The following is a 25,376-nucleotide window of genomic DNA, read 5'->3' on the forward strand; positions in this document are numbered from 1 at the left end:
GTATTTCTTGCAGCGTAGAAGTTAGTCACTAGCATGGCTTGCAGTAGTGGTTTTGCTCACGTTAAGTACTGTCCACAACACTGCCCCATTGGTCGTGTGTTGATGCTGACCTGCGTTTGCAGAAGACACACAATGTACTCATAAAACAGCGCTAATATCAGCTGCAACATGATTGCAAAACATTTAAACAACTTGTAACCCCAAACGCAAGTATAACAAAGGTTTACCAGCCTGAAAAGCTGCCATTTGGCTGTTTAATAGATTGCCTGGTACCATATTTAATTTTATGTGTACTGTTTTTTAGAAGGAATAACCAGCTGCAAAAAATCAGCCCAAATGAATCATATTGGCAAACATGTAAGTACGTCTTAAAAACACATATAGCTTTTTTACATTGCTTTGATGACCACCAAAGTTGGATTATTACCTCTGCCAATCAACAATATTTGTGGATTTATTTCAATTGGACGATAACTGGCATCATCTACTGACTGTGAACACGTTTGCAAATGTGCACACAATTTGGTCGGACTTTTACACACCAGTTAGCGACCGAACTGCAAGCATCACGAGCCTGGGGTTTGTCACGAAGAAAAAAAGCAGAGTCCCCGAAAAAGATGGACATACACTCCTCCATCATAACCCAAGTGAATCGGGATACCAACGAACAGACCAATGGATATACAATCCAGTCAAAAGGTATGTGCTCAGTCCTTAAGTCAATTGTTTTTACTAGCCAACTATGCAGCTGGTATATAGCCACAATATGTTGGAATGTGCTTGTTTAACAACACTGTTGTGATTTATATTTAATGTTTAAATTCTAAATGTTTTAACTGAACTAAGCATAATAAGTCAACATGCCCTCATAATACACAGTATACATATTATATGTAATTATGTATATAATAGCCGCACAATACATATACCATTTCCTACTGTAAAAAATCTTAAATTTATTCTATACAGACTGGCCTTGTGCCCTTGTTTTCTAGAAAACGGCTAGAAAAAAAGAGTTTTTTCTTCCTAAAAAAAAAAAGTTTTATACATTCGGTTCTTATTTTTGGTTTCTTATATAATAAACCAACAATAGTCCACTTAGCCTGTTTATAATTCCTTTTAACGATTAAATACATCAGTCTATGTTAATACCCTTGCCTCTCAGCAATGCTTATTGCATAACAAATAAACTTTAAAGTGTTTACAAAAAAGCAAAGCATGAAACTGCTGTTGGCTTGATGAATTACTTTAATTTTTGGTTTGACTCGAAGTAAAACTTGTCCAGCTTTTATGTCTTTATTGATTAACATTAATAGAAATCATTACCCAGTAGGATTTTACTCTTTCTTTATTAACTTATTTTTTTTCTGTTCACCTACAGATGAGAAGAAAAGATCCTTCCGTGGAACCAAGACGAAAACAGACACACAAAGGGCCCAGTTCAGATCTCTCCTTTGCTGCTTTAGCAGACCAAAGAAGAAAAATGTCCTGGACCACAAACATGTCCCAGAATCGATGGTCCCGACTACAAATGGCAGGACAGACCACACGCCGCCTGCCTCGCCAAGCCAAGAAACAAATGCAAATGATGTGGTAAGAATCAATTGATTTAATAAGGTTTTATTGCAAACCAATATTAGGGGCGGTTGGGCAAACAATCTCGTGTTTAATAAAACAACACTTTTTAGGAAGACCAGTGCACATTTGGCAGAAGGGTTTTCAAATAGGGTGGTTGGGAGTGTTACAGTTAACACTAAAAGATGAGGTTTAGTATTATACAACTAATATGTATATATATATATTTTTTTTATTCTCTTTTTCATGTTTTGTCTAACTCAGACCTATTGGTACTCCAAGGCAACAAATTGCGGGTTTAGTTTAGTAGTTAGAGTTTGATCTAACCTCTTAAAAAGTATATATATATTATATTTTTTTTTATGCAGAAAGTATTTATGTTGACAAATTTCATAATTGTTGCTGCTTTAAATGTGGAAACAGATACATCTGCACATTTGCTTTATGTGATAAAGCTTGTGATGGACTTGAATTGTATTAAACTTTTATGTTTACCCTGTCGCCTGATCCACTGCATCAATTTCAGTTAATAAGTGTTTACTGCCTAAGCTTGTTGCTGTTTGATTCCGAATGTATTTAGTTAGCTGTTACTGCCATGCTTTAACGGCACAAACAGTGGAGCAAACAAGTTCTTTAACACTCGGTATAATAATTAAAGCGAAAAACTTTTTGCTGGACAAATATAACCATAATAAAAAAAATGCGGAAAACTATTAGAAACAATAAAACAATCTTTTGAATTATCACCACATTATTTAGCATTGTTTTACAAAATAAGTTAAAAGATGACTATTTTACCACTATTGATACAAGCTATTTTATTAATCCATCCTTAATTGAAGCCTATTGGAGGGTCCTTCCTTAGTGTTTTCTGGCATTTCAAGTTATTTATGGATTTCAATCCATTTTACAAAGTGAAATGTGGCTATGGTACAAATGAGAAATGTCAGGCAATATTGGATTAGAACAAATAATACACTAAATTCCAATTGGTGACTGTTTGCGGAATTTCAGACATGATTTGCAATCCAATGCATCGATTCCACCTTGAAAGGTAGAATTAAAAAAAATATTTTAATATTAACTCTGGGCAAACTAAACTCCTTATCACAAAAGCAGATTTTCGCTTAAAACCTAAAAAAGGGCCTTAAAATGCCTAAAATTTTATAGAAATATTAGAGCCTGAATTGAAATCATTTGGTAACGGATCAGATAGAGAAACTTTTTATCCATTGGATATTGTATATTTAAATATAATGTCAAGTATTAAGTTGCAGCTGTTCCTGTCTGCTGCATATATGTCCTAAACTTCCTCCCTTTTATTATCACTTTGCAACACAGGTGTAATGATGATAAACCAAAAGATGTTTCTGTAATTTTACTTTTTAAATACAAAATGTTATGCTATAATGACATATTCCTGAATCTTACACATAAATAAAAAGTTTATATTGAAAACCATTGTAAGGTAATGTCACCTTAATTGTTGCAACTCGTTTTCAATTTGCTATATTTTGGAACAAACAACAGGTTTTAATTGATTGAAATTCTCAAAAGAAAGAGTTTTAGACTATTCAAGTTTACTAGGAGGCAAAAAGATATGAATTAAAAAGGGTTTAATACTTTCAGAATTTATATGTGGTTATCCATGTGCAAGTGCAAAGGATTTGTTCCAAATTAATCCTGAAATACAATGGCCTAACATTTATTTTTTATTATCAAGCAATAAAATACAAATTTATTTACTATTTCTTTGCAGTCGTTATCTAATGGAGATCAAACATATCTACTGGCCTCCAAATGCCCAAGTCTTGGAGACAAGAAGTGTGCTGTAATAGACCTAGATGAAACGCTAGTCCATAGTTCTTTTAAGGTAATTTTTTAAGCAACACTGTCTAAAAGTAGAATAGAGAAACAAACACCTAACATTTTTTTAGGTATTTTTTTAAGAAATTCTAATTATAAAAATAGTTATCTTATACTTTTTTTATTTTTCCCATTAAGACCAATCTATTTTTCAGCCAATCAGCAATGCCGATTTTATCGTTCCTGTTGAAATCGAAGGCACCATACACCAGGTAATGGTTGTTAGATTTTTAGGTCAAACTGTAAAATGGAACACTATTCTAACAAAAAGCCTGGATATTCAGGAATTTGGCACCCTGGCCATGCAATGTCAACAATATTCTTTAATGTAAATTTGAGGTAGGCCTAACAACTTTCCAACCCTTAATGATGGATAGCATGTCAGCCAACTTATTGTTTTGAGTTACTTATCAAACACTTTTGCTGGATAACTAAAGAATCTGTAATATTACTCCTAATCCTGATTGTTTGTACTGGAGAGCCTTTTTTGTTCAACAAAAACCAGGGCTTTATTGATATACCCATTGTTAGGTACTCCATCTTTGTTGAAAGAACTTTACTACAGCGTTCTATATATGGGCCACCTGCGTTGCCAAAACAAGCATAGCATATTGACAAACAGTTAAATTGAACATCTGGGTTGATGTGGATTCTGATTTGTGTGGACATTCCTTTAGTTTTGCCAAAATTTTAAATTTTCGAAAAAAGTTTTAAATTTTTTTATGACAGTCCTAGACAGAGTTGATTTCTGTCATGTGTTAAATTGTTCATCATTGCCCATAAAATGCTGACAAAACACTGGACGTATTTACAGTTAAGTTGGCGTATTTACAGTTAAAAAGCGGTTGTTTTGTAGTTGACATGTTGTGTTGCTCAGATTTGCACTAGGCATGTTTTTCATTGCTGTAAATGCTCTGTTAATCTTTAAGCCTAGCAGTGCAAAGCTAGTGATAAGTCACTCTGTGGACCTGCTTGCATTGCACTTTACATTGGTTGGCATTCCATTGCTGTATGTCAGGCCTTTTTAACAGTCACGTGGGTTCATAATAATCTGATGGGTTGTTTACCATTTTGTCTGATCTTCATCCTTCTCCTTTTTGATACATGCTATAAAGTTACCTAAAAGTCTTACACCAAGCTTACTTAAGTGATGTCGTAACAGTTTTCTAAAAAGTGTGATTAAGGTTTTGTTGTTAGTATTCGCGCTTTTGTCTAAAACAAAACAACTAGTCCTAATGCTTTCTCTTGACCGAATTTAGACTTTATTGTAACCGTTTAAATAATTCCTGCTACCTTTTGAAGGTGCTCTAACTAAACATTTTATTTTGTTTTTAGGTTTATGTCCTCAAGCGTCCCCATGTTGACGAATATCTAAAGCGAATGGGAGAGTTGTATGAGTGCGTCCTATTTACTGCCAGTCTTGCAAAAGTAAGTTGACAAAATTTTACCTCATCTTTAAAACAATATTTACAGTGATGCTCTTGAAGTAAGTTAAGCAAACCAATTGAAAATATAACATAGTGACTACAAGCTTGAATTATTTAAATTGTTTATGTATATATAAATGGATAAACCTTGGGTAATACCAGATTCCACCTAAATTAATCTAAGCTGTATGTTTAAAAAAACAAGGCCAGTTAACTATCTGACGCACACATGAATTTTATGGTAATTTACTTTTCAAATGGCTTCCTATTCGTAATGCTGTGAACAGTGTATTCTTGGTTAGTGGAATAGATTTATATGTGAGTCAGGCTTGTATATAGATTGCAAATTGCAAGTGACACGTGGGTGTAGAACAACAAGCGTTCACCCACATTTTCGGGGAAATGTGGCAGCATGATTATCTTCTCTTCTGTTTTATACAGCTTAAAATTGTTGTATTGACGTCTTCTTGGCATATTCTACCTCAAATATATTTAGCCAAACTCTGATATGTAAAAAGCCATCAAAAATAATGATTAGAATTTTATGTTGCTTATAATTCTTATTCCGGTGAGATCTGTTAGTATGGTTAATTTCTTTACGATGTTTTATCTATGTCTAATATAAGGTGACCTTGACAAGGTTCCTGAGACCTTATTTAAAGAAAAAATACCTGTACCTCATCGCAGAAAAAATACTACTTAAGTAAGGCAACCACCAACAAATATTTTACATGAAGCACAGTTGACCTGTGACAAATGTGTGGATAACAAGAATATAATGTTTCAAACTCTCTCTGAATTAACAGTGGTTTCAATGTAAGTTTCTTGTGTGCTGCTTTGCAGTGCGTTAGTCCTTTTTTGACGAACAGCATTTGATCTACTAATATTTCATGCTCCGTCAACCGTGCATTGAGGTACTTCCATTTTAAACTTGATATGCCCGCCTTTGCCTGTGCAGCTTAGGAGATATGCGACAACCCTACTGCCGTACAAACTGCAGTCTCTTTGAAAAACTCATTACAGTAAGGTTGTTTTGTCAGCAGACACCTGGCTATAAACTAACAGAAATATTGTATTTTGCAATCTTTCTTTTTATAAGATTTGTCAAGTGTATCTATGGTTTTCATAATTAAACTGGATAAAACACAAACAATAGGAAATCAATTACATAGGGATAAAGCCATTGTTGGTATCCCATTGTTATTTCATTCCCCTACCTTGTAACTTTGTTTAGTCCTAAAGTAAAACAAAAATTTTCTCAATTTAAAAGTTGTAACGTTAAGTTTGCATTTGGTTATCTTTTTTGAAGTTTGTTACATTTGTCAGCCTACAGGGCTATGTTGAACAGTTTATAACAATTTTCCAATGTTGTCTTTGATTATGGTATGTTATAGTGCTGATTATTAAATCTAATCATGTAGGTTGTTTATCACCATAACTTGCCCAACAAGTACCTAATCCTAGTACGAGAACTGTACATTTTCATTCTCTGTTTTGTGGTTATGGTAAAAAGGCCATGACAGCAACTGTGACAGATGACACCTTTACCACAAAAAAGACTTCCACACTATGCAGTTGCATGAAACACCTCAGGGAGTTTGTTGAAGGCCTTTAAAACAGTTGCGTTTAGTAATAAAGTGGCTTCTTTCATTGGCGGCTTTAACTGTAACCATGGCCTGTTAGCATTCGTTGCGCAAAATTGCCTGTGGCATTTTAAAGTTTGCTCTCTCCTGTGCGTTTAGCCTTGTTTGAAGTAACTGGATTCTGTCTGTTACATTTTGTTTGTATTGTATATACATATAAGGAATGTTGAATAAAATATTAGCCTTACAGCAAATAATTATGGTGAAGACTGTCAGAAAGATAATTAATTTTTAAGCTGGGACAAACAGCTACATTTTTCAGAAAAATTCTTTAATGCCAAGCCTAAAAAAACCTGAAATAGCACAATATTTCAGGTTAAGGCATAATTTTTTCACTTTTTTGTTAAATCAATAAAAGTGTGCAATTTATACTTGAACTACAAAATACAACCACATGAAGGAAAATTGAGAATACGGGTAAAATCAATTTGTTGAACATACTCAACTATTAAAATAGTTATAAAATCCAATAATCCAAAAATCTCATTAAGTAATAAATTTATTACTTTTTTAGTATGCTGATCCTGTCGCGGATCTCTTGGACAAAGGTGGAGTCTTCTCTTCACGACTTTTCAGGGAGTCGTGTGTTTTTCATCGTGGCAACTACGTCAAGGACCTAAGCCTGATCGGCCGAGACCTTCATAGTGTCATAATTGTTGACAACTCGCCAGCCTCCTACATTTTCCATCCTGACAATGCGGTATGTTAAAACAACACCCAGGTTTAACTGTTCTATAGTGGTTCTATTGGGTACCTACAACAAGGCCTATTAAGCAACAATATTGGAAGCAAAATAATTTATATTACTATAGTACTAAGACCAATGTCATAATACAGCCAAATACGCTTTAATATACATGACAGAACAAGAACTAAACCTGTCAGAATAAGTCTCGAATTCATTGGATTAGGGCCTTAATGAATAAAATAACCGATACTGTAAGGAATGTGCCATACTTATTCCATTTGTAGTGATTTTCAACCCTATGCCACAATGCATTAACCTTGAGCCAAACATTCTGACGCTGTGCTGAAACTTTAAAATTACTTGATTCAAATCAGTTCCAAACACAATCTTAACAACAGTAATTTTTTTTGTAAATACAGGAGTATGTTTTTTTGTTGAACAAACATTTTTACAATGAACATTGTTTTTGAATTTTTTGATACTGTTTCAATATTTATGCCCCCCAAAAAATTATCTTTCATTGATTTTAATATTTTTTAAACTCTTCATATAAAAAGCATTAAGCAATCCATAAACTGTAAATATAAAAAGACATAAAAGTCTAGTATTTATTTAAAAATTTTGATAAAGTTACAGTTAGTTGTTAATGTTTTTAGGAAATCCCCAAGGATATTTAATTAGCTTAATAAGTAAACACTTCTTAAAAGAAATGTTAGGCATCCTAGAAGTGTTTGACAATTTTACTTTCAGGCAGAAATTGTGGCAATACATTGTAACTATAAATCTATTCCTATGCATTATTAATGCAGACTGTGTTTTAATATTTTTGCTTTAAGAGCCCCTATGTACCACAAGTACATGCTGTCGCTTTCACTTGTTAATTCTTTTAAGAAAACCACTTAATTTGACCATTTTATTACCCTATTAATATGATGATACCACAAAATATTTTACTGATAGCTCAAATATATATATGGTTAATATTAGATCGGAGTAAAACAAATTTAAACATTTCGTAAGGTTTACCCATATTAAAATTTGGCATTGTCATTAATAGTGAAAACCATAAATCTTCTATCTATGTCAAGAATCTGTACATATTCCGCAAATTATACATTTTACCTAAAACAAATGAAGTATAAAATGACCCGGGTTGAGAACCACTGCTTTAAACATTGTAAAATCTACTCTGTCTTATATTTTTGGTTGAAACTAGAGATAGACAGAAATCATTTTTTGGACCGATACCGATAGCCGATTTTTTACAATTTAACTATTATTTTGATTATTAACTTGGCGTGATGCTAAAACCCAAATTTTTGTGAACAAAAAACGGGTTTAGGTGGTTTGCTGTACAGAAAAAACATCATATTTGCGTACTAAAATATCGGCCAAAGTCTCAGTCTACATTTAACGATACCGATATATCGGTTAAAGCCAAATATCGGCCGTTATTATTGGTAAACCGATATATTGATCTATCTCTAGTTAAAACAATTTTCAAAATGCTTGTTTCGGCCTCGTCCAGGTCCCGGTCGTTTCTTGGTTTGACGATCCTAACGACACAGAGCTCCTGGACCTGATTCCCTTCCTGGAGGCGATCGCCAAGGCTGACGACGTCTACTCGGTGCTTAACTCGCAAAGCTTCGCTCATCACACCCAAAAGACGAGCGCCCGGTTGCATCAACAGCAGCTGATCCACCAACAACAGATGCAGGCGCAACAGCAGCAGTGCCAGACCGACACGGACGACGGAGACAACGAAGACAGGTAAGACTGCATCTCTGATTATATAGAAACTGTTGTTATCAGCCAAATAACATTTATCAAAAAAGCTGCGTTTCGATTAATCTTCAGCCATATTTTTGGTTGTTGTAAAGTTACTTTTTCAGATTACTGGGGGGGGGGGGGGGGGGGGGTCTTTAAAACCAGCCATGTGATAATTTTGATAGGTTGTAGAGGCAAGAATTTGAAATCAGTAGCATTTATATAAAAGGAATCATTATTTGTAAAAATGAGTTAAAACAATATAAATAAATAAAATGACAAGTTTTGAATGCAAATTCTCCTATAATTCAACAATTGTGATGTTGTGTTGTGGTTTCTATTGATTTGTTTTAATTAGATAATGAAGGTGGTTAATTTATTTTAAAAATGTTGTGTACAACTTCAATTTTTCAAACCTAAAAAACTAAAAGATGAAGCTGTTGTAATGGATATTTTTCTGGGCGTGTCTGTGTGGATAACATCATCTTAGGTGCTGCTGTTGCTTGGTTGTCAAACAGTTCCTTTTTAATGTTGACAAGCAGAAGTGCAAGCATTGCACCTCACAAGCAGACTGATAGACATGTTTTTTGGTTCCCAACATGGCACATGTATTAAATTTCAACTTCCTTGATGTATCACATTAGTAACCTAGAATTATTGAAAGAATTAGGGTAACTTTTTAAAAGCCACTTGTTTTTATATTGAATTAGTTTTTGACCATAATAAGTTTTTCTTACCAATGACAGTTGAAAAATAAACATGTTGTTAAATATTAAAAGCTTTTATTAGGGTAGCAAAGAAATGCTTGTTCAAAAGAAGCTCATTAAGAAATTTTTGAAAATATGTTTAGGAAATGTATAGCCATGTTTCTATAGCACCATTAAAACCTTGACATTTGTGAATATAATTGAACCTAGAGTTACGATTCCAGCATAATGTCAATTTCGATTTTGTGGTTTGTCTAGTCTCTTGGGAGCTGGTTTTTAAATTAAACAGTCACGTCTAACCTTTACCACATTTTATATGCCCAACATTTATACCATTGTAACCACAGTATCTGTAGTGCACCACACTCTAAATTGCTAATTTGTATAAGGTCTTTATTATGTCTAAGCTTCAAAGTCCTAAAATCACCAAGTGCTTGTTCAAAGTGGGCTTTCTTCTGACTTAAAGTTTATCTGTGTTATCTTTCGACACCACCAATGAACCTGTGGAGAAATTTCCCCTGCTTGGTTTCTTTATAATTGCATATTTATACCATCCTATTTTCCTTTTTTTCTTTAAACTAAGTAAAAACTGTTTAAATGATTATTCTGAACACAATTAAACTATGTTTTTGAAATGGTCTTTTTAAAGGCAATCTTTAGTCATATTTACAATATTTTTTTTTATAAAAATTGGTTTGCGTTTTTCGTCAGTTTATGTTTCCCCCGACTTTGGCGCAGTCTAAATTCAATGCTAAAAATCGCCCAACAGGGATTCAATTCATGAAACCCCGACAGCAGAACAGACAATCCACCAGACAAGTGCTGGTACCTGCATTGGCCAGTTGAAAGCAGAAGACTGTAGCAGTACTACTAACGATTGTGAGCCTCTAATCAGGCCGGCCGTATGTAATGGTAAGATAGGTTGTGACAAGGCACCTGGCTTGTTGTTGACATCACATGTGAAGTGAGTTTTAAAATCGACAAATTCAATTTGAACTTGCTTGCTTGAATGAATGCTTTACTCAATTTAGCTTTAGTCTTGACTCTTGGTTTGGGGTTTCATTGGGTTTTAGCTTAGGTGATATAAATAATGGCTGATTTTATATCTCTTTGTTGAATATGCTGACAGGTGTGCATTTCCCATCAATGTATTTTGCAGCCCTAATGAAAACCCCAGCTTGTTGCAATAGTTTATTACCCTGTTTAGATACAGAATGCTGCTTTTGTTGCTTTTGTTCTTATTTAAGATGCAGTTTGAGCATTATTATTTTTTCAGAAAACAGATTATGTCCATTTGCATCCTATTTTGTTCATGCTTTTGAAAAAAACAGCATCACAAAAATAGCCCCATGTTCATTTCTTACACATAAAATATGTTACCTTTAAATAGGAAATAAAAACAGTTTAAATATTTATAGTTTTATGTTCATATGCATGTACCTTCACATATCCCCAAAAGCTTTTAGAAGTAATTCCACCTAAAGTTATTATCTTACACATTGCATGTGTAATATAATGGTGAGAAACTTTAATTTAAAAAAAACGTTTTTATTTTATATGCAATAGCAAGTCCGGTTTTTCTGACTTATTGTGACTTCTGAGTTAGTTTGGTAGTATGAAGTTTTCCCAAGTGAAACTTTTTTAAGTTTACCCAGGTGTTATGAATTTTTAAAGCACTGTTAAGGTGTGCACTATAGAGTTGACACTTCCCTTAAAATTGAGTGACATTAGGGTAAAGAACATGTTCTACTCCAATAGTTCAATGTAGTAGTTGTACCAATAGTAATCAGTGGAGAAATAAATACTTTTGTCAGAATATTCTTCTTGTTAAACAATGCAGGTTTGTAGCATGTTGATTAAAAACATGAAAGTATGACGCTCAATGTAAAAGTTAACCGCCAAACATCACCCCCAGGAGGTCATCTTATATTTACACAAATACTGGTCATATTCGTGAAGAGCTGTTTACTTAGCAACTTTTCTGCACAAAAACCAATTTGTCAATATGCTGTTGTGGGCAGTAATTACTTGTATTCCAACATTATTTATCAGGATGCCACTTTGCCGTTATCATGAATGTCCAAAAAGATTATATTTACTTAACATTATATAGGCTTTTCTGAATTTTCATTTTAGTTCGATAAAGTTCGCAGTAGATAATTAATTTCTCCCTTTAACCGAGCAGATTTATTGTTTGTAGATAACTACATATATCTGTGTGCAGAAATAAAGATTTAGAATGAACTCAAAATGCAGTGCATCACAAAAATCTTAAACTATGTACATAAAGATCATTGCGCTTTTGGTTGATTATGTTTTTCTGGGCCTAAAATTGATATCATTTTTGTAAAGTTTGGATAAGACATTGCTTACTTGTGTGTTGGGGCTTAGGCTTTTATTGCATTAACCAGCACACCAACAAAAGTAACGTTCACTAATAGGGCCACCAATAAAAACATTATGACAAGTTTATGACTCTCACAAACATGGGACGCCAAAACTAAGTTAACAGCCCAGCCAGTAACTTTTCGCCGTATGATGTTTTCCAACTGCAGGCAATGTGGGCAAACAGAGCCCCAGGTTAATAATTAAATGGCAGGTAAACTCTCTGCTTCTTAGCTCTTGCTTGCTATGTTTCAAGCTAGTACTTTGTAGTTTTATTGTTTTGTAGCTTCTGTAAGATTTCAGTGCTCATCACCATTATTAAGGTCCACATTTTGAGGCTTTCAAAAATGGTGATAATTTATTGGATTTATATTTGTTAATTTTGGTTGTTTAACTTTGTACTTTGGAATAATAAGAATATTAAAGCCTGTTTTAAATTGGGCAACATTTTAAACGTTTTTATAATGTTGAAAATGAAGAAAGATATTAGAAACGTTCGAAGTGTTATTCACTTCTTTATGGGCTTTGATATTCTTTCTCTTTGAAATAGTTTATTTTATTGAAAAAAAAATACTTATAAATGAAGACACCTTGCTCATTTAATGAACACTTAGCATGATCTTCATTAAAGGGTGTGTCATTGCCCATCATTATTCCAGTTATTTGACTTGTCCGAATTTTTAAGATTTAAAAATCTTTAAAAACAACCCTTGTCACTCTTTGCAATTTTAACCCAATTTCATTTTGATTTTTTGCTTTCAGGTAGCACACCGGTGACTTCCAGTCACACGGGGTCGCAAGAGCACGGCGGCCCGCCAACGGCGCCAGCGAGCGATTGAAATTCCGAAAAAGTTTCATTTCTTGTCTCCCCCCGAAAAACGTTACCTCCCATCCCACCCCTGCTCGCAACTGACTACAACATAAACAACAAACCACATCAACAGCGTAATCACTTGTCATATTGGTGCTGACCGAAGCGAAATCGCCAACTCTGCTACCGCGACCAGCCACGAACCGACTTGACCCCGGCACGCAGCGTGACGTAATCAACGTCGCGTTGACCCAAAGTAAACCCGACGGACCTTCGTGCGCGCTTCCTGACCTGCCAGGCTGACGTCGGCCGAATGATTTCGCGTGAGCCGATGTCGGCTCGGTTTACTAACCGCTTTGAAATGAAAGGGAGACCGTGGGCTGTGTTGTGTATATGCGCGGTTGCCCTTTACTTTGCCTGAAATTAACAGATTCCCCAATGATGAAAAATGGCATTTCGGATCCTAACCTCGGTTCGTACGTTCTGTTCTGCGGTCGCACTGCTGCCAAGGCCCGTTCTACGGAACAACAACACTAACAACAGGCAATTGTGCATTCTGTGCAGAACACTGTTGGGTCCGCGTGGTCCGTATCAGCAGCGTCTGCTTGGGAGCGCATTGTTTCGGTTCCGTTTTTCGACTTTTTCCTTTACGAAAATCCTACAAGTTTGGTGCTTGCGTTTCCCAGAACACCAACTGCGCAGCTTTTTGTCGGCCCCTTCGAGATCAACGAAAGCCAACGCTTGTTTCGGCCGTTTAGCTAATGCCGCGAAAAGGTGTAAAAGTGCTTCCCGTTCAGTGAACACGCGCCTCCATTCACCCCTATTTCCTATTCGAATCAAGATTGTCAAAAGTCTGTTGGCTTTTTAGCTTTGTTCGCTTTCACTTTTGTACACGTCACCGTCTTTCGCTCGCGCCTTTTGTTTTGCGGCCTTTCACCGTTGTTTTGTCTCTGTCTAAGATATTTTTTTAACCTCTGTCACTCTCCCAACTCTTTCGCCGTTAATTTTTTACCACGGAGATGTATATTTCAAGGAAAGTTCACGCCGCGAGCTGATTCAGTCCGAAGGTTTTTCTCCGCGATCCGTCCAGTCCGTCTTTTACCCGATGCCGCTTCTTTCAGCATTATCAGCTCAGGACCGTAGAGACCTAAACAACGTTTTTTTCACATTTTATTCTTTCTCACTTCGCTCGATTACGGGGCAAAACGAAGAACAAAGGTTCCTCTTTTTTCTGTCTTTTGCTAATTTCGGACTTTTGTGCGCTTTCTGCGAGGTAGAACTAACCAAACGCCATCATCCAATCATAGCTCATAATCGCAATGTTAGCGTTACAACAAATTTTTTTTTTAGTTCCGACAAAACTGGAAAAATCCTCTTTTATCCCGCAAGTTTTATATTGCACGGGATTAGCGATCAAGGAATTAACAACCACTATGAAATAACCGGAGTACCGAATATATGTCAATCGGTCCAAGTTTTCTTCCTCCGCAACTCACAATTGTCTATTTCATTCTAAAGAGGGGCTTTCTCGTTGATAGGTAAACAAAAACTCGGTATATTTTCAGTGGCTTTTTCACAGAGACAAAGCCAAGTACGCCACACGTCTTATGGAGACTTAAGTGGACGCGGTGAAAACCGGTTCCATCGTCCAAAGAGAGGTCGCGAAGTCGATTGTTCTCTCGGCCAACAATCGCGCCCATCGCTCACTCTCGAGCGCCCCGCCGTCAATGACGTAACAATCGACAGCGCCAAAGAGAAGAGCGCGCGCGTTGAGCTTCGCGCCTCGCCGCGCCCAAGAGCAATAAGCTGAAAAAAACTATCCGCTGTCTCCCCCCGTTCATTTCACGCACCACTGCGCAAAGGCTCCCGTCGTCCCTACTGTTGTTGTTGCTTTTCTCTTGTCTCCGCAGAAAAAGTGCCTTTTCGGCTTTTCCGTGTTCTCTCTTTTGGTCGTTTTGTTTTCCCCTCCCCTACTCGGCGCATTTTACCCCCCGATTTTTTTAGCCTTTTTCCCTTTCGTTTGTGACGTCACATTCGCCCTGAGCGGGCAGGCGAAAAATCACAACATGTTTGTGCCGAAGCTAAACGGCGACTGAAGTTTGCTGCGGAGGCGAAACGCAGACCTTAGCTTGCGAAGTCTGCAAATCGCTTTTTTGCGAAACGTTAGATTTTTTAACTACAAATTTAAATCGCCTAAATTCGTGCGGTCATTTTTGTGTTCCTAAAACGCGTCACACTTCGGCGGCTTTGCCGAGGCCAGATTTGGCCGAAACGCAGGTCTCGAAATCAATGGTCGTTCTCCGCCGAACGTTTCGAGCCCTGCTTTTTAAGCCGCTCGACGTAGATTTCGTCCTCGGCAAAACGCCAACCAAGACGAATTAAAACCCAGAGTTTTCTGCCAACCCAATTTGATTTATTTAAAATGCCTGGCATTGACGCCGAAAACACCCAACCGGGACATCGCGCTTTCCACATGTTCACATATTGCCTATTTCCACCCAAGCCGAGTATCCACTGCACTAACGATGTAATGCGCACCATCCCCAAACACAGTTAAGAGAACTCCGTTGTTCGCATTTCTTCTGGCTTTCACGACTTTTTTTGCGAGAAATATTAAATTCGATGCTTCTGCTGTAATTGGTCCCATGGAGGCCATTGTTTCTAAAGGCCTCGCGACACTTTATTGCCGTTGCCTTGGTTATTCTGTTGTCGTTGTTGAGACGAATGGCACTTATGGCCTTGTCCCCCATCTTTCTCCCCTGTACCAAGTGAACCACGTTCCCCTTTTGTTTTACTCTTTGTATTGCTATCATTTTTTCTTTGTTTTTTCTCGTGCCCACATCAACTCGATTGCGTTCTTATTCGATTTTATCGCTGTTTTTAACCTTTGCGTTCCCCCAAGTCTGGTGGTCTACCCAACTTAAAAACGTGCCGCCCAAGGTACGTAAGCGCGAATAGATTTCCAAAGCAACTCTGTATAACCTGCGATATCACCCTTCTACGCCCCGGCCATTGTTGCCTATATTTTGTTCTCCCCATCGCAGTATACTCTATAGTGCCATATCCAGCAATAGCCTTTAATTGCCTTCTCGTTCGCTCGGTATGTTTCGTTTTGCGAGTGACGTAATCGTGACGTCATGGCCCGGGGAGAACGTGAGAAGTGCGTCGTCGCTCTACGCTAAGTTCCCGTTCTCGCAGGGGCTCATAGCTAATATTTCTTTGATTAAATCGACCGCGAAACTTTTAAATAATTGAGAAACGATCTCGCAAAATTGCGCGCGATTACAAAACAGGAATATAACAAAGCGAAGATCTGTTTTGTGAGTGGTAGAATTGAGAACTGGTTGCGGTAAGCGGCCGCTAAATGGTCACGACGTCGAAATACCGCAAAAATCGAGACGCCGCGCAAATTAACCGAAAAACATTCCAATTATCGCCCAAGGTGGAGTGAAAAGCCAAATCTAAAAAACCTACCCAGCGAAGTCGGTCGCTTTCTTTTTTCATCCAATTTAAAGTGACCTGCGGGCCGTTGTTCGCCGCTGTTGGCCGCTGGTCTTAAAAGAAGTGACGGAGACAGTAGACGAGCGTTCGGAATTCCCCAGAGGCACGATATCTGGACGCACGCAATCGAATTAGCGCTACTTCCCTGCGCCCGCGTTTGGGGCGGCTCTACTCGAATCGCAGCTCGAAACGTTGTTTGTCATTTCTTGTTTGCAGAGACGCGACACGAGCGTGGATCACCGACACAACCACATGTTTTTCGGCCCACTTCTGCTTAAAAACAGCATTGTTGGCCTGTATGCGCTTTTAGGACTTTGAAACTCCCTCAGGAGCCGAAATTATGACATTTTGCTGGTCTATTTCTATCCCTAACCGCCGAAAGTCACGTGTATCCTTGTCCAAAAGCTGTCAAGGAAATTTGTTAAGAAGCTGTCATAGAAACGACCTTAACTTTGTTCGACCTGTCTTCCGAATTATTTTTACAAACCTACTACAAAGCGCTCCAGTTATGTTACATGTTGGCCAATGTTTCAACTCATCTTTCATTTTTCCCCCATAACATTTTTCCCCCGTGACTTCGCGTTTCTTTCAATAGGGATAAAAATCGCTTTGTACGAGCAATTTCGGGCAAAAAATTGCTTTGAAACTCGTTTTGCAAAGCGTGCAGCGATTCGCGTAGCCGAAAATCTCGCGAGTCGCAGAAAGCCCATCAATAATGGATGCGGACTTCATAGTCGTCGTACACAAGCCAAAACCTGGATTCTGGCGCCCGACCGACCAATCAATTGCTACCCTGGTCGCCATGCCAGGCCCGGTTCGATACCGGCGGTCGACGCCGTCGTTTAGAAAGCGCCCGCGCGACTTTTCCGAAACTTTCGACCTTCGGGAGCGTGCGAAAGGCCTCGTTGCTGTTTCGGGTCGAATCGAACAGTTGTCGCCGAAAACTGAGGAGTTATCCGTTGAAAAGCCCGTTTTGATTGCGCTGAAGTATATAAATATTGGTTTTGATATGTATGAAACTTGATGCTAGTTTTGTTTTAGATTCTGGTAGAAAAAGCGAAAGCTTTAATTTCCAGGGATTTGTAGTTGGGTTTCACGTTTTGGAAATGTCTTAATTCAAGAGGTGGCCGCAAACTAACACCTTTTTTCGAGCAGTGGCGAGCCTTGTTGTATCATTGCGTAAAATTTGCCCGACGAATTGTGTCCACCTTTAGAACCGAGGTCAAAAAGTTACGACGCTGACGAAGGAAGGCCGCAACGTTCTCTGTTGCAAGTCCCTGTGTGGCGATGTTAAGAACCAAACCGAGTTCAAACAGCTTAACTCGGGTACAGTCGCGCACCGAACAATAGCCAATCACCCCAAACCACTCAGAGTCAAGTCGCCCGCCAACTTTGGAATTTCGGCCGCGCGCGCACGCTCGATTAAGCAACCGCAGAAACAGCGGCGGCCCAGCTCGTTTTCTCCCAACCCGTAACTTTGCCCCCAGCGCACCTCGAGCAAATCTGTGCAGTGCTTGCGACTTCTCCTTTCAAACCGGTGTTAAACAGTAGCTAGCTTCCCGTCCCAAATGGTCTAAATCCTCGACCAGCGATACAAAATCCAAGGTAGTATTTTATTTCGCAACAGTGCCCTCTGTGTGACGTTTCACCTATTCACCAAACACGTCACGTGATTTTTTGATCAAATCGAGCAACCATTACTATACGTCGAAATCGTTAGGTGTCGCGCGGTTTCAGCCTATCATATGATTCATCTCTGCGCAATCTGCCCTTGCGCGCTCCTCGCGGCGAAATCTATCCTGATGGTTTGCCGTTAGATGTCAGCGAAGAGGCCTCTGTAATCTCTCCAGGGCCAACCTGGCAACAGTTAAAGCCGCCTTGTATGCGTTCGTTTCACCTTTCAGCGCTTTATCTTTGCCGCCGCTCTTTGCTTTCTTCCTTCCGCTTGCGATTCATTTTGGTTTTGTTTTATTTTTTTAATCGATGCCTTTCCCCCTCTCGCGTGTTTTTTTATCCCTCGTCATTTTAAGAATTTTCGTCCCGTTTGCGTGCCGAGCGCCCCCGTGCGGCCGTTTTGTTTTCTCCCCCCGCGCTGAACAAAATCGTGTTTTGTACAAATTATATAATAGCTACGATCGAGTTCCGCGTCATGAATTTTTTGTCAGCTTGCCACGGAGGTGAAATTAGAATATTTTTTTTACTGGAAGATTTTTTTTCGTAACGTATGAAAATGTGCAGAGAAGACGTCACCAGTGTTTTTTTTAAGGTGTTTTGGGGGACCGAAAAAAATTTCTCCAGCGGTTTCCCAAATTTTTTGACTTTTTGATATTTAAATGAAACACTTGCGGTCTCTTAAAACTACTTAGCGGTCACCCAAACCAAACCTTAAAAAAAACCTGGACGTCACAAAGAATTTACGTTATTACGGGGCTTTGTAAAACAAGTAACCTTAAGAAACCTAAGCGGACTGTTTTTGATTTCTTGGCGAAGAAATTAACTGTATCTTAGTCAAGTGCTTGTCAACCTTTTTTGGAACAGTACACTCTTTTACGTCATCCCAGTCGACGAAATGCCCTAAACTTATAGAAGCATACACCCTGTTGTGCTGCAAAAAGGACTATTAACCGTCATGAAGAACTATAGTTAGTACCTCACAATAACAATTATTTATCAAATGAAATATTTGGTTATGATGCCATAAATAGAAAATAGTATCTTCCAAGCTATGTAGGCTACGCTTAAATACATGTGGTGCCATGTATTCTGCACTCCAGTCAATCTAGTAATAAACCTGTTTTTTATTTATTACCTGATCATAGGCTTATGGTAATCTGGATCGTGTACATCCTAGTACACCCCATCAATGTGGTACACCCTTTAACACTTCTGGTACACCTTGGGGTGTACGATACACCCAGTTGAAGAGCACTGTCCTAGTCTAAAAATACATCCAAGAAAATTGCGATTTTTATAGCGGTACAGCGTACCGGCAATTATTTTGCCGGTAATCTTCCTCAACTAGTGCCGGCTTATTTTTACCAGTGGCTTGTCAGAGAGGGGAGAAATTCTTTTTTGTGTAATCTTTAGCGTTGATAGAATCGTTGCAAAATATGGATCAATTTAAACTGTTTGCCGACTCTAATAGTTGGCCAAGGGCGTTTTCGAACTTAAGAAAATTGCCGGTTTCATGAAACATTTATAAGGTTATTAAATAAAGCGGCAAATTACGAAGACTTTCCAGTACCACGTTGCATCCCTATATATACCCGTATTTTTAGTTTTTTGTCCGCTTAAAATAGCGGTTTTCCAAAATTTGGACTTGCAACTACAGTAGCTATTTTTTGGTATTTAAATGAAACACTTGCGGTCTCTTAAAACTGCTTAGCGGTCACCCAAACCAAACCTTAAAAAAAAAACCCTGCTCGTAATATCAACTCAGGTTAGGTAGCTCAAAGTCCTTAATGTTGCTGTAAGTATAACGAACAGTATATTAACAAATCATAACGATTCAAACGTATACTTTCACACTTGCGTATTTTTAACGCAAACAAATGCATAATGAAAGACATTTAAAATACAAAAACTAAAAAGTATGTATTTACGCAAAACCACACAGGGAATATAAACTATCTACAATTCTACAGGATGTATTTTAATGTCTGAATAAACGCTTGTTTGATGCGGTTGTGAGTGAAAAAAATTGCAAACATTTTTAACAGTTTTAAAATGCAGATGTGCTGCTTTCCAAGACATTTCGTTAATGTTGTTCCTATTTCGGTCATAAACGCCACAGTCGAAACTAGGGATGTCTGATAATATAACCGATGCCAAGTGATGGTATCGCTACTCGTCCGATACCAGGGTAGTATCGGTGCCGATCCGATGCCATACATGAATTTCAGCCATGATTTGCGATTTAACGCAGTGATTCGAACTTAAAAGGTCACCTTTTAAAAAAAGGTGACCTGTTAAGCAAATATTGGCCTATAAATGAAAAAAATGACACTTTAATGTTCGACTTTTGTCTATTCAATTATATTTGTAGTACCAGTCGTCCACCTGGGCCACTGTTTTACGCTACAGAAAAAAACCAAACTGATATATAATTTTGCACCGAGTAAGTTCTTCTTGTCGTTCTGAAAAATCAGAATATTTTATGAATGAATATCACGACTATTAGTGAGTTTATAATGCTCTTGTGCACGCCACCAACATTTTTGAATTTTATATTTTTTGAATTCTTTTTAAAAAGCAATTATTTTGACAAAAATTTTGAGCAATAGTAAGAATCATTAAAGAGGCCAAATAGAACTAAATATTATCGGTAAGGGGAACCTCGCTCAAATATTGTTAAATATGTCATATACAGCGTTTATAGATGAGACTAAAGACATTTAATACGCCAGTTTAGTCGAAGCAAAAGTTATGAATTACGACCATGGTCGCAGTAAGCGAAACGTGTTTGGCTGTTAGCAGGCTAGCCGCAGCATTACCCGTGTTGCATCCATCTGCAAAAAATAAATTGTGATAACTTCAGATTCGCTCATATAGACTTTTTGGGGCAAGCTGGATAATATAAGCGGCGTTTTTTTTTATGATTAAAACTCGGCTTTAAACAATAAATTATGCCTTTTAAGCAGGGAGTCGAACCGTTTGACTTTTCCGGTTCAGGTTCGGTTCGGGTTCAAGGATTTTTTCGGAATCCGGTTCAGTTCCGGTTTCGGTTCGGAGGAATTTAAAAGTTCCGGTTCAGCTCCGGTTCGACCATCGCTATTTCAAAACCGGTTCATAAAGTTCCGGTTCAGTTACAATATAATTTGCGTTAAATCTCAAAATGTGGGTCGATAAATGTAGAGAATAATCTTTGAATTGTAAGTCATTTAATCTAAGTTACGTGACGTATTAAGAAAACAGTAACTGGTTATTGAAATATCTTAAAAAATAAAAAATCAACGATTTTTTCATTCATTATTCATATTTTTTTCATAAAATTTCGAATATGACGTAACTTGACTCTGTAAAATGGAAGTTGTGACGTCATACAGGAGCGAACCGCTTTTATTTACAGGTTCGGGTTCGGTTAAGGTTCAGGTACTTTCAAATTATTCGGTTCAGTTCCGGTTCGGCTCCTTAAAATCTTATAAAAAACGGTTCAGGTTCGGTTACGGTTCAGAAAAAAATTGACCCGAAACCGGTTCATAAAGTTCCGGTTCGGTTTCGGTTCGACTCGCTGCTTTTAAAACAAATGCGAAAAATAACAAAAGTTTTGTTTTATATCGATAGCGATAACTAAAATTTAGAAAAAACATAAAAGCAATTGAAAAACGAAAATTACTGCAATAAACACAATATCTGTATTCATTTTCTGTTTATCGCAATGCGAATGCGAAAACAAGCCTAAGAATTTCGACTTATCCAGGGAGTCGAAGCGTTTGACTTTTCCGGGTTTAAGGTTTTTTCGAAAACCGGTTCAGTTCCGGTTTCGGTTCGAAGGAATGTAAAAGTTTCGGTTCAGCTCCGGTTCGACTAAATTTATTTTTAAAACCGGTTTATAAAGTTCCGGTTTGGATACAATATTATCTACGTTAAACCTAAAAATGTACGTCAATAAATGTAGAGCAGAATAGCAGCTCGTATTTAAAAGTTTCGTGACGTAAGTTGTGACGTCATGCGGGAGTAAACCGCTTTCTTGACAGGTTCAGCTTCAGTTATTCAGGTACTTTCAAAATATTTGGTTCAGTTCCTGTTCGACTTCTTAAATTGAAAACACGGTTTAGTTTCGGTTCCGCGCGGTAAAATTGGCCCAAAACCGGTTCATAAAGTTCCGGCTCGGGTATAGTTCGACTCCCTGGATTTATCAGTGACATGAATAACAAATATTTGGGAAAAGTGATTCAATATCATATTCCTTATCTTTTTGCAACCAACCTGTTTGACAAAATGTCAAATAAGTTCCGGTTCTGTTTGGTTTGTTGAATGTGAGGAGGTAACTGCACGACCTCGCAATGCTGCGCTCTACCAAGTAACCGTGGTCTGTTAAATTTTGTTAATTTTTAAGGTTTAAACTTTAAATAATTGTTAGGCGGCTTTCCATAAAACATTGTCAACCAACTACTTATTATACACTTAAAACTGAATTGTTTACGAAGATAATAACACTTTTTCAAGTGATTTAAACATTAAACTCTTATACCAATCTAATTCCGGCCACAAATTTAAGCTTTGTCTGACGAAAACAGTAAAAGAAAATCTTTGTGGTGTTTTTAGTGTTTCTGCATCACGGTTTACTTCCTCAACTTTTTTCGAGTTAAAGCCCATTCAAAATGTTATAAAATAATACAGGTCTAACTTACAATAAGTTTTAATTTCTTGAGTCTTGCAGTATTTTTGGTTTGATGGACAGGTCTGCATATACCTCGCGTTGACGTTGGGTCCAAGACAGTCCACACCCGACCTTGTACTAAATCTTAATATCCACTTGTAGTCGCACACGTAACATCGCAACGCGACACCTAGAAAAAATAATTAAGCTTTTTTGTTTGTGTATTAAAAATAGGCCTAATTAGTTCATGTGTTGCGCGAGTTACAGTTAAAACCGTCATTGACTAACGTTCAGTCATGTCTTTAACTGGACAACTAAGGACATTCATCAAAGAGGCCTTGTATACTTATCGTCTGTAGGAGAGTTTATATACTACGCAGGGTTACTGTCGTGAGAACGATGGCCAATTCAAAGTATTTTATTTCGATCCTGATACTATCTGATATTGTTGTTAAAAAGTACCGTGTATAGATAAGTGTATTGCTTTTTAGGGTATTTCGGCCTGAATTTGTTTTGCCTTGCCTAAGTTATGTCCAATTTCTATATAACATTTTCCCATAAATACACCCTTTAAAGCAAACAACTTGCTTATTGCACAAATAAATTGCAGACAAAAAGTACTGTGTGTATAGATAAGTGTATTGCTGATGATTTTTAAGCTAAGGGTGCAACTTTATGGACCGCTACCTAGGCAAACAAATACCCCAACCATCAGGGTTATGCGGCTTTAAACAATTGTCACAGAGTTGTGAATAAACATAGGAGTGAAACACTTTGCCTTTTGACCTATACTTTATATTTAGGATTTTTATACATAACATATCACAAAACTGTTAACCTTGGGAATCGTTTGTGATTTAACATTTAAAATGTGGTATAGCACTAACGTTGGTTTGAAAAGACTAACACGGCGATAATTTGATTTACATACAGAGGAATTTATGCTCACCATAAGTTGCGACGGTCAAGAGTACAAAAAAACTTGCAAATTTAAGATAACCGTTCATGTTTCCAAAAAACGCAAATCTATTAGTCAAAATCCGAAACTGCAAAGAAACAAAAATGTTTTTAAGTTTTGCTCATTTATAGCCAAATTAGAGCGAAAGAAGGCGCAAAGCATACATGGCATGATCAGCTTTACAGGGAACTCATGAAAACTTGTTTTAAACCGTCAAGTCAAATGCGTGTACCATAGCAAAAAAAATATTTGATTTAGTACATTTGTATTAACGCATTGACTAATCTTATTTTATGTAAGATGAGTCCCTGTTAATTCTAACATATACAAAAATAAAAGTTTGTCCCGAGGATAACCCTGAGATACTTTATAACTGGAAATAAATGTGGTTTATGTTCAGGTTTGCCTCATTCAAATAACTCGTAAAAACAATCTTAAACTGAAACGATGGCACAATGCTTTAAATATTATATGAGATGTACCTAAAGAACCAGAGTGAAACACACAAAACTACTTTCCCCTTATATCAGTGCTTCTTGTTTTTGCGGTGACGCAAATACTAATGATAACAACGAAGCTGTGGCGTCACAATTATCTTTATAGAACGTTTTGAAAGCAAACAAAACATAAACATTAGCATGAGTTCGAATTTAATTAATATGAGCTGTGTCCTAATATTGCTTTCGCAAATTTTTGTCTATAAGTATCGAAAAAATCTTGCTCAGAACCAATCCTAATAAATCTAACCATATAAAATTATACTGCGGCTGGTAAGCCAACCAAATCAAACGATGACCCTTAATTGCATGTTGGCTGAGAAACTACAATATATCAACATCGTCATGGGGAAACATGACGGGGGAAAAGGGACGTGACTCACCAAAACGCACTCAAGTGAATCACTTCATTGGTCTTTCTAAAAGTTACCAGTCCGTAAACAATGTAAAGAGCTAAAACTGTTTACAAAACTTACCCCTAATTACATAGAATTAAACAACTCTCACGAAATAAATTGAAATTTACCAAAACAATTCATAAAAATGGTTTTAGCGACTGTTTTACAGTTTCGTTGTAACTGAAAAACTCCAGTAACAAACGGTAACTTGTATGTCAGGATAATTTTTTTTATTATACCTACATTTTGTTTATTATTTTTTGGAAAAACCAACCACGAAAAATCTAGGCTATACATTGCAAGACGAGGCGATAATATGAATACCCAACAATAGGGTGTATCTTTATAGAATTCAAAACCATCGGCGGCAGGTTATAGCCAGTCGATCACTGCTCCGCTAACGCGTATATTAACAGGTAAAACTCAAAGTTAAAAACATGAGTAAAAACAGGATCAGACGTTTTGTTTAAAAGGAAAATATATTTCGCCAAGTGGCATCATCAGTTCCTTTCTATTTGAATAAGGAACTGATGATGCCGCTTGACGAAATATATTTTCCTTTTAAACAAAACGTCTGATCCTGTTTTACTCATGTTTTTAACTATGAGTTTTACTTGTTATGAATACCCAAATGCTTATATTTTATTGGGGTCTTGATAGTGTCTTCGGAATTTCGCTAATATGTTGGGCAAATGGAACTTTTTTTCTCGCGCTGCCCTTTGTTCATTTTGCGACGCACCCAGCGATAGAAATTTCAATAGTTTGCATTTAACTATTAGTGTATAAAAAACGCAAAAGAAAAAACAAGAAAAAATAAACTACACAGCAAGA

At 37.1% G+C, this 25,376-nt stretch overlaps 1 protein-coding gene across 2 annotated transcripts; it reads left to right on the plus strand.

Annotated features, from left to right (window-relative positions):
* Positions 1–310: 310 nt before the first annotated feature.
* On the plus strand, positions 311–15,859 carry LOC146132132 (CTD small phosphatase-like protein). 2 transcript variants are annotated; one of them, XM_083396450.1, is made up of 8 exons: positions 311–699; positions 1,382–1,593; positions 3,335–3,448; positions 3,597–3,653; positions 4,777–4,869; positions 7,026–7,211; positions 8,728–8,969; positions 12,821–15,859. In XM_083396450.1, exons 1-8 carry the CDS (start codon positions 510–512, stop codon positions 12,822–12,824), a joined length of 1,098 nt encoding a protein of 365 aa, XP_083252576.1. In that variant the 5' UTR covers positions 311–509; the 3' UTR covers positions 12,825–15,859. The 2 variants fall into 2 exon arrangements, with proteins under 2 accessions (XP_083252576.1, XP_083252577.1); XM_083396451.1 differs by lacking the exon at positions 12,821–15,859 and having other exon boundaries at positions 1,382–1,590; positions 8,728–8,973.
* Positions 15,860–25,376: the final 9,517 nt, after the last annotated feature.

Source organism: Ascidiella aspersa, chromosome 9 (assembly GCF_963924565.1).
Source record: "Ascidiella aspersa chromosome 9, kaAscAspe10.2, whole genome shotgun sequence".
Lineage (NCBI taxonomy): Eukaryota > Metazoa > Chordata > Ascidiacea > Phlebobranchia > Ascidiidae > Ascidiella > Ascidiella aspersa.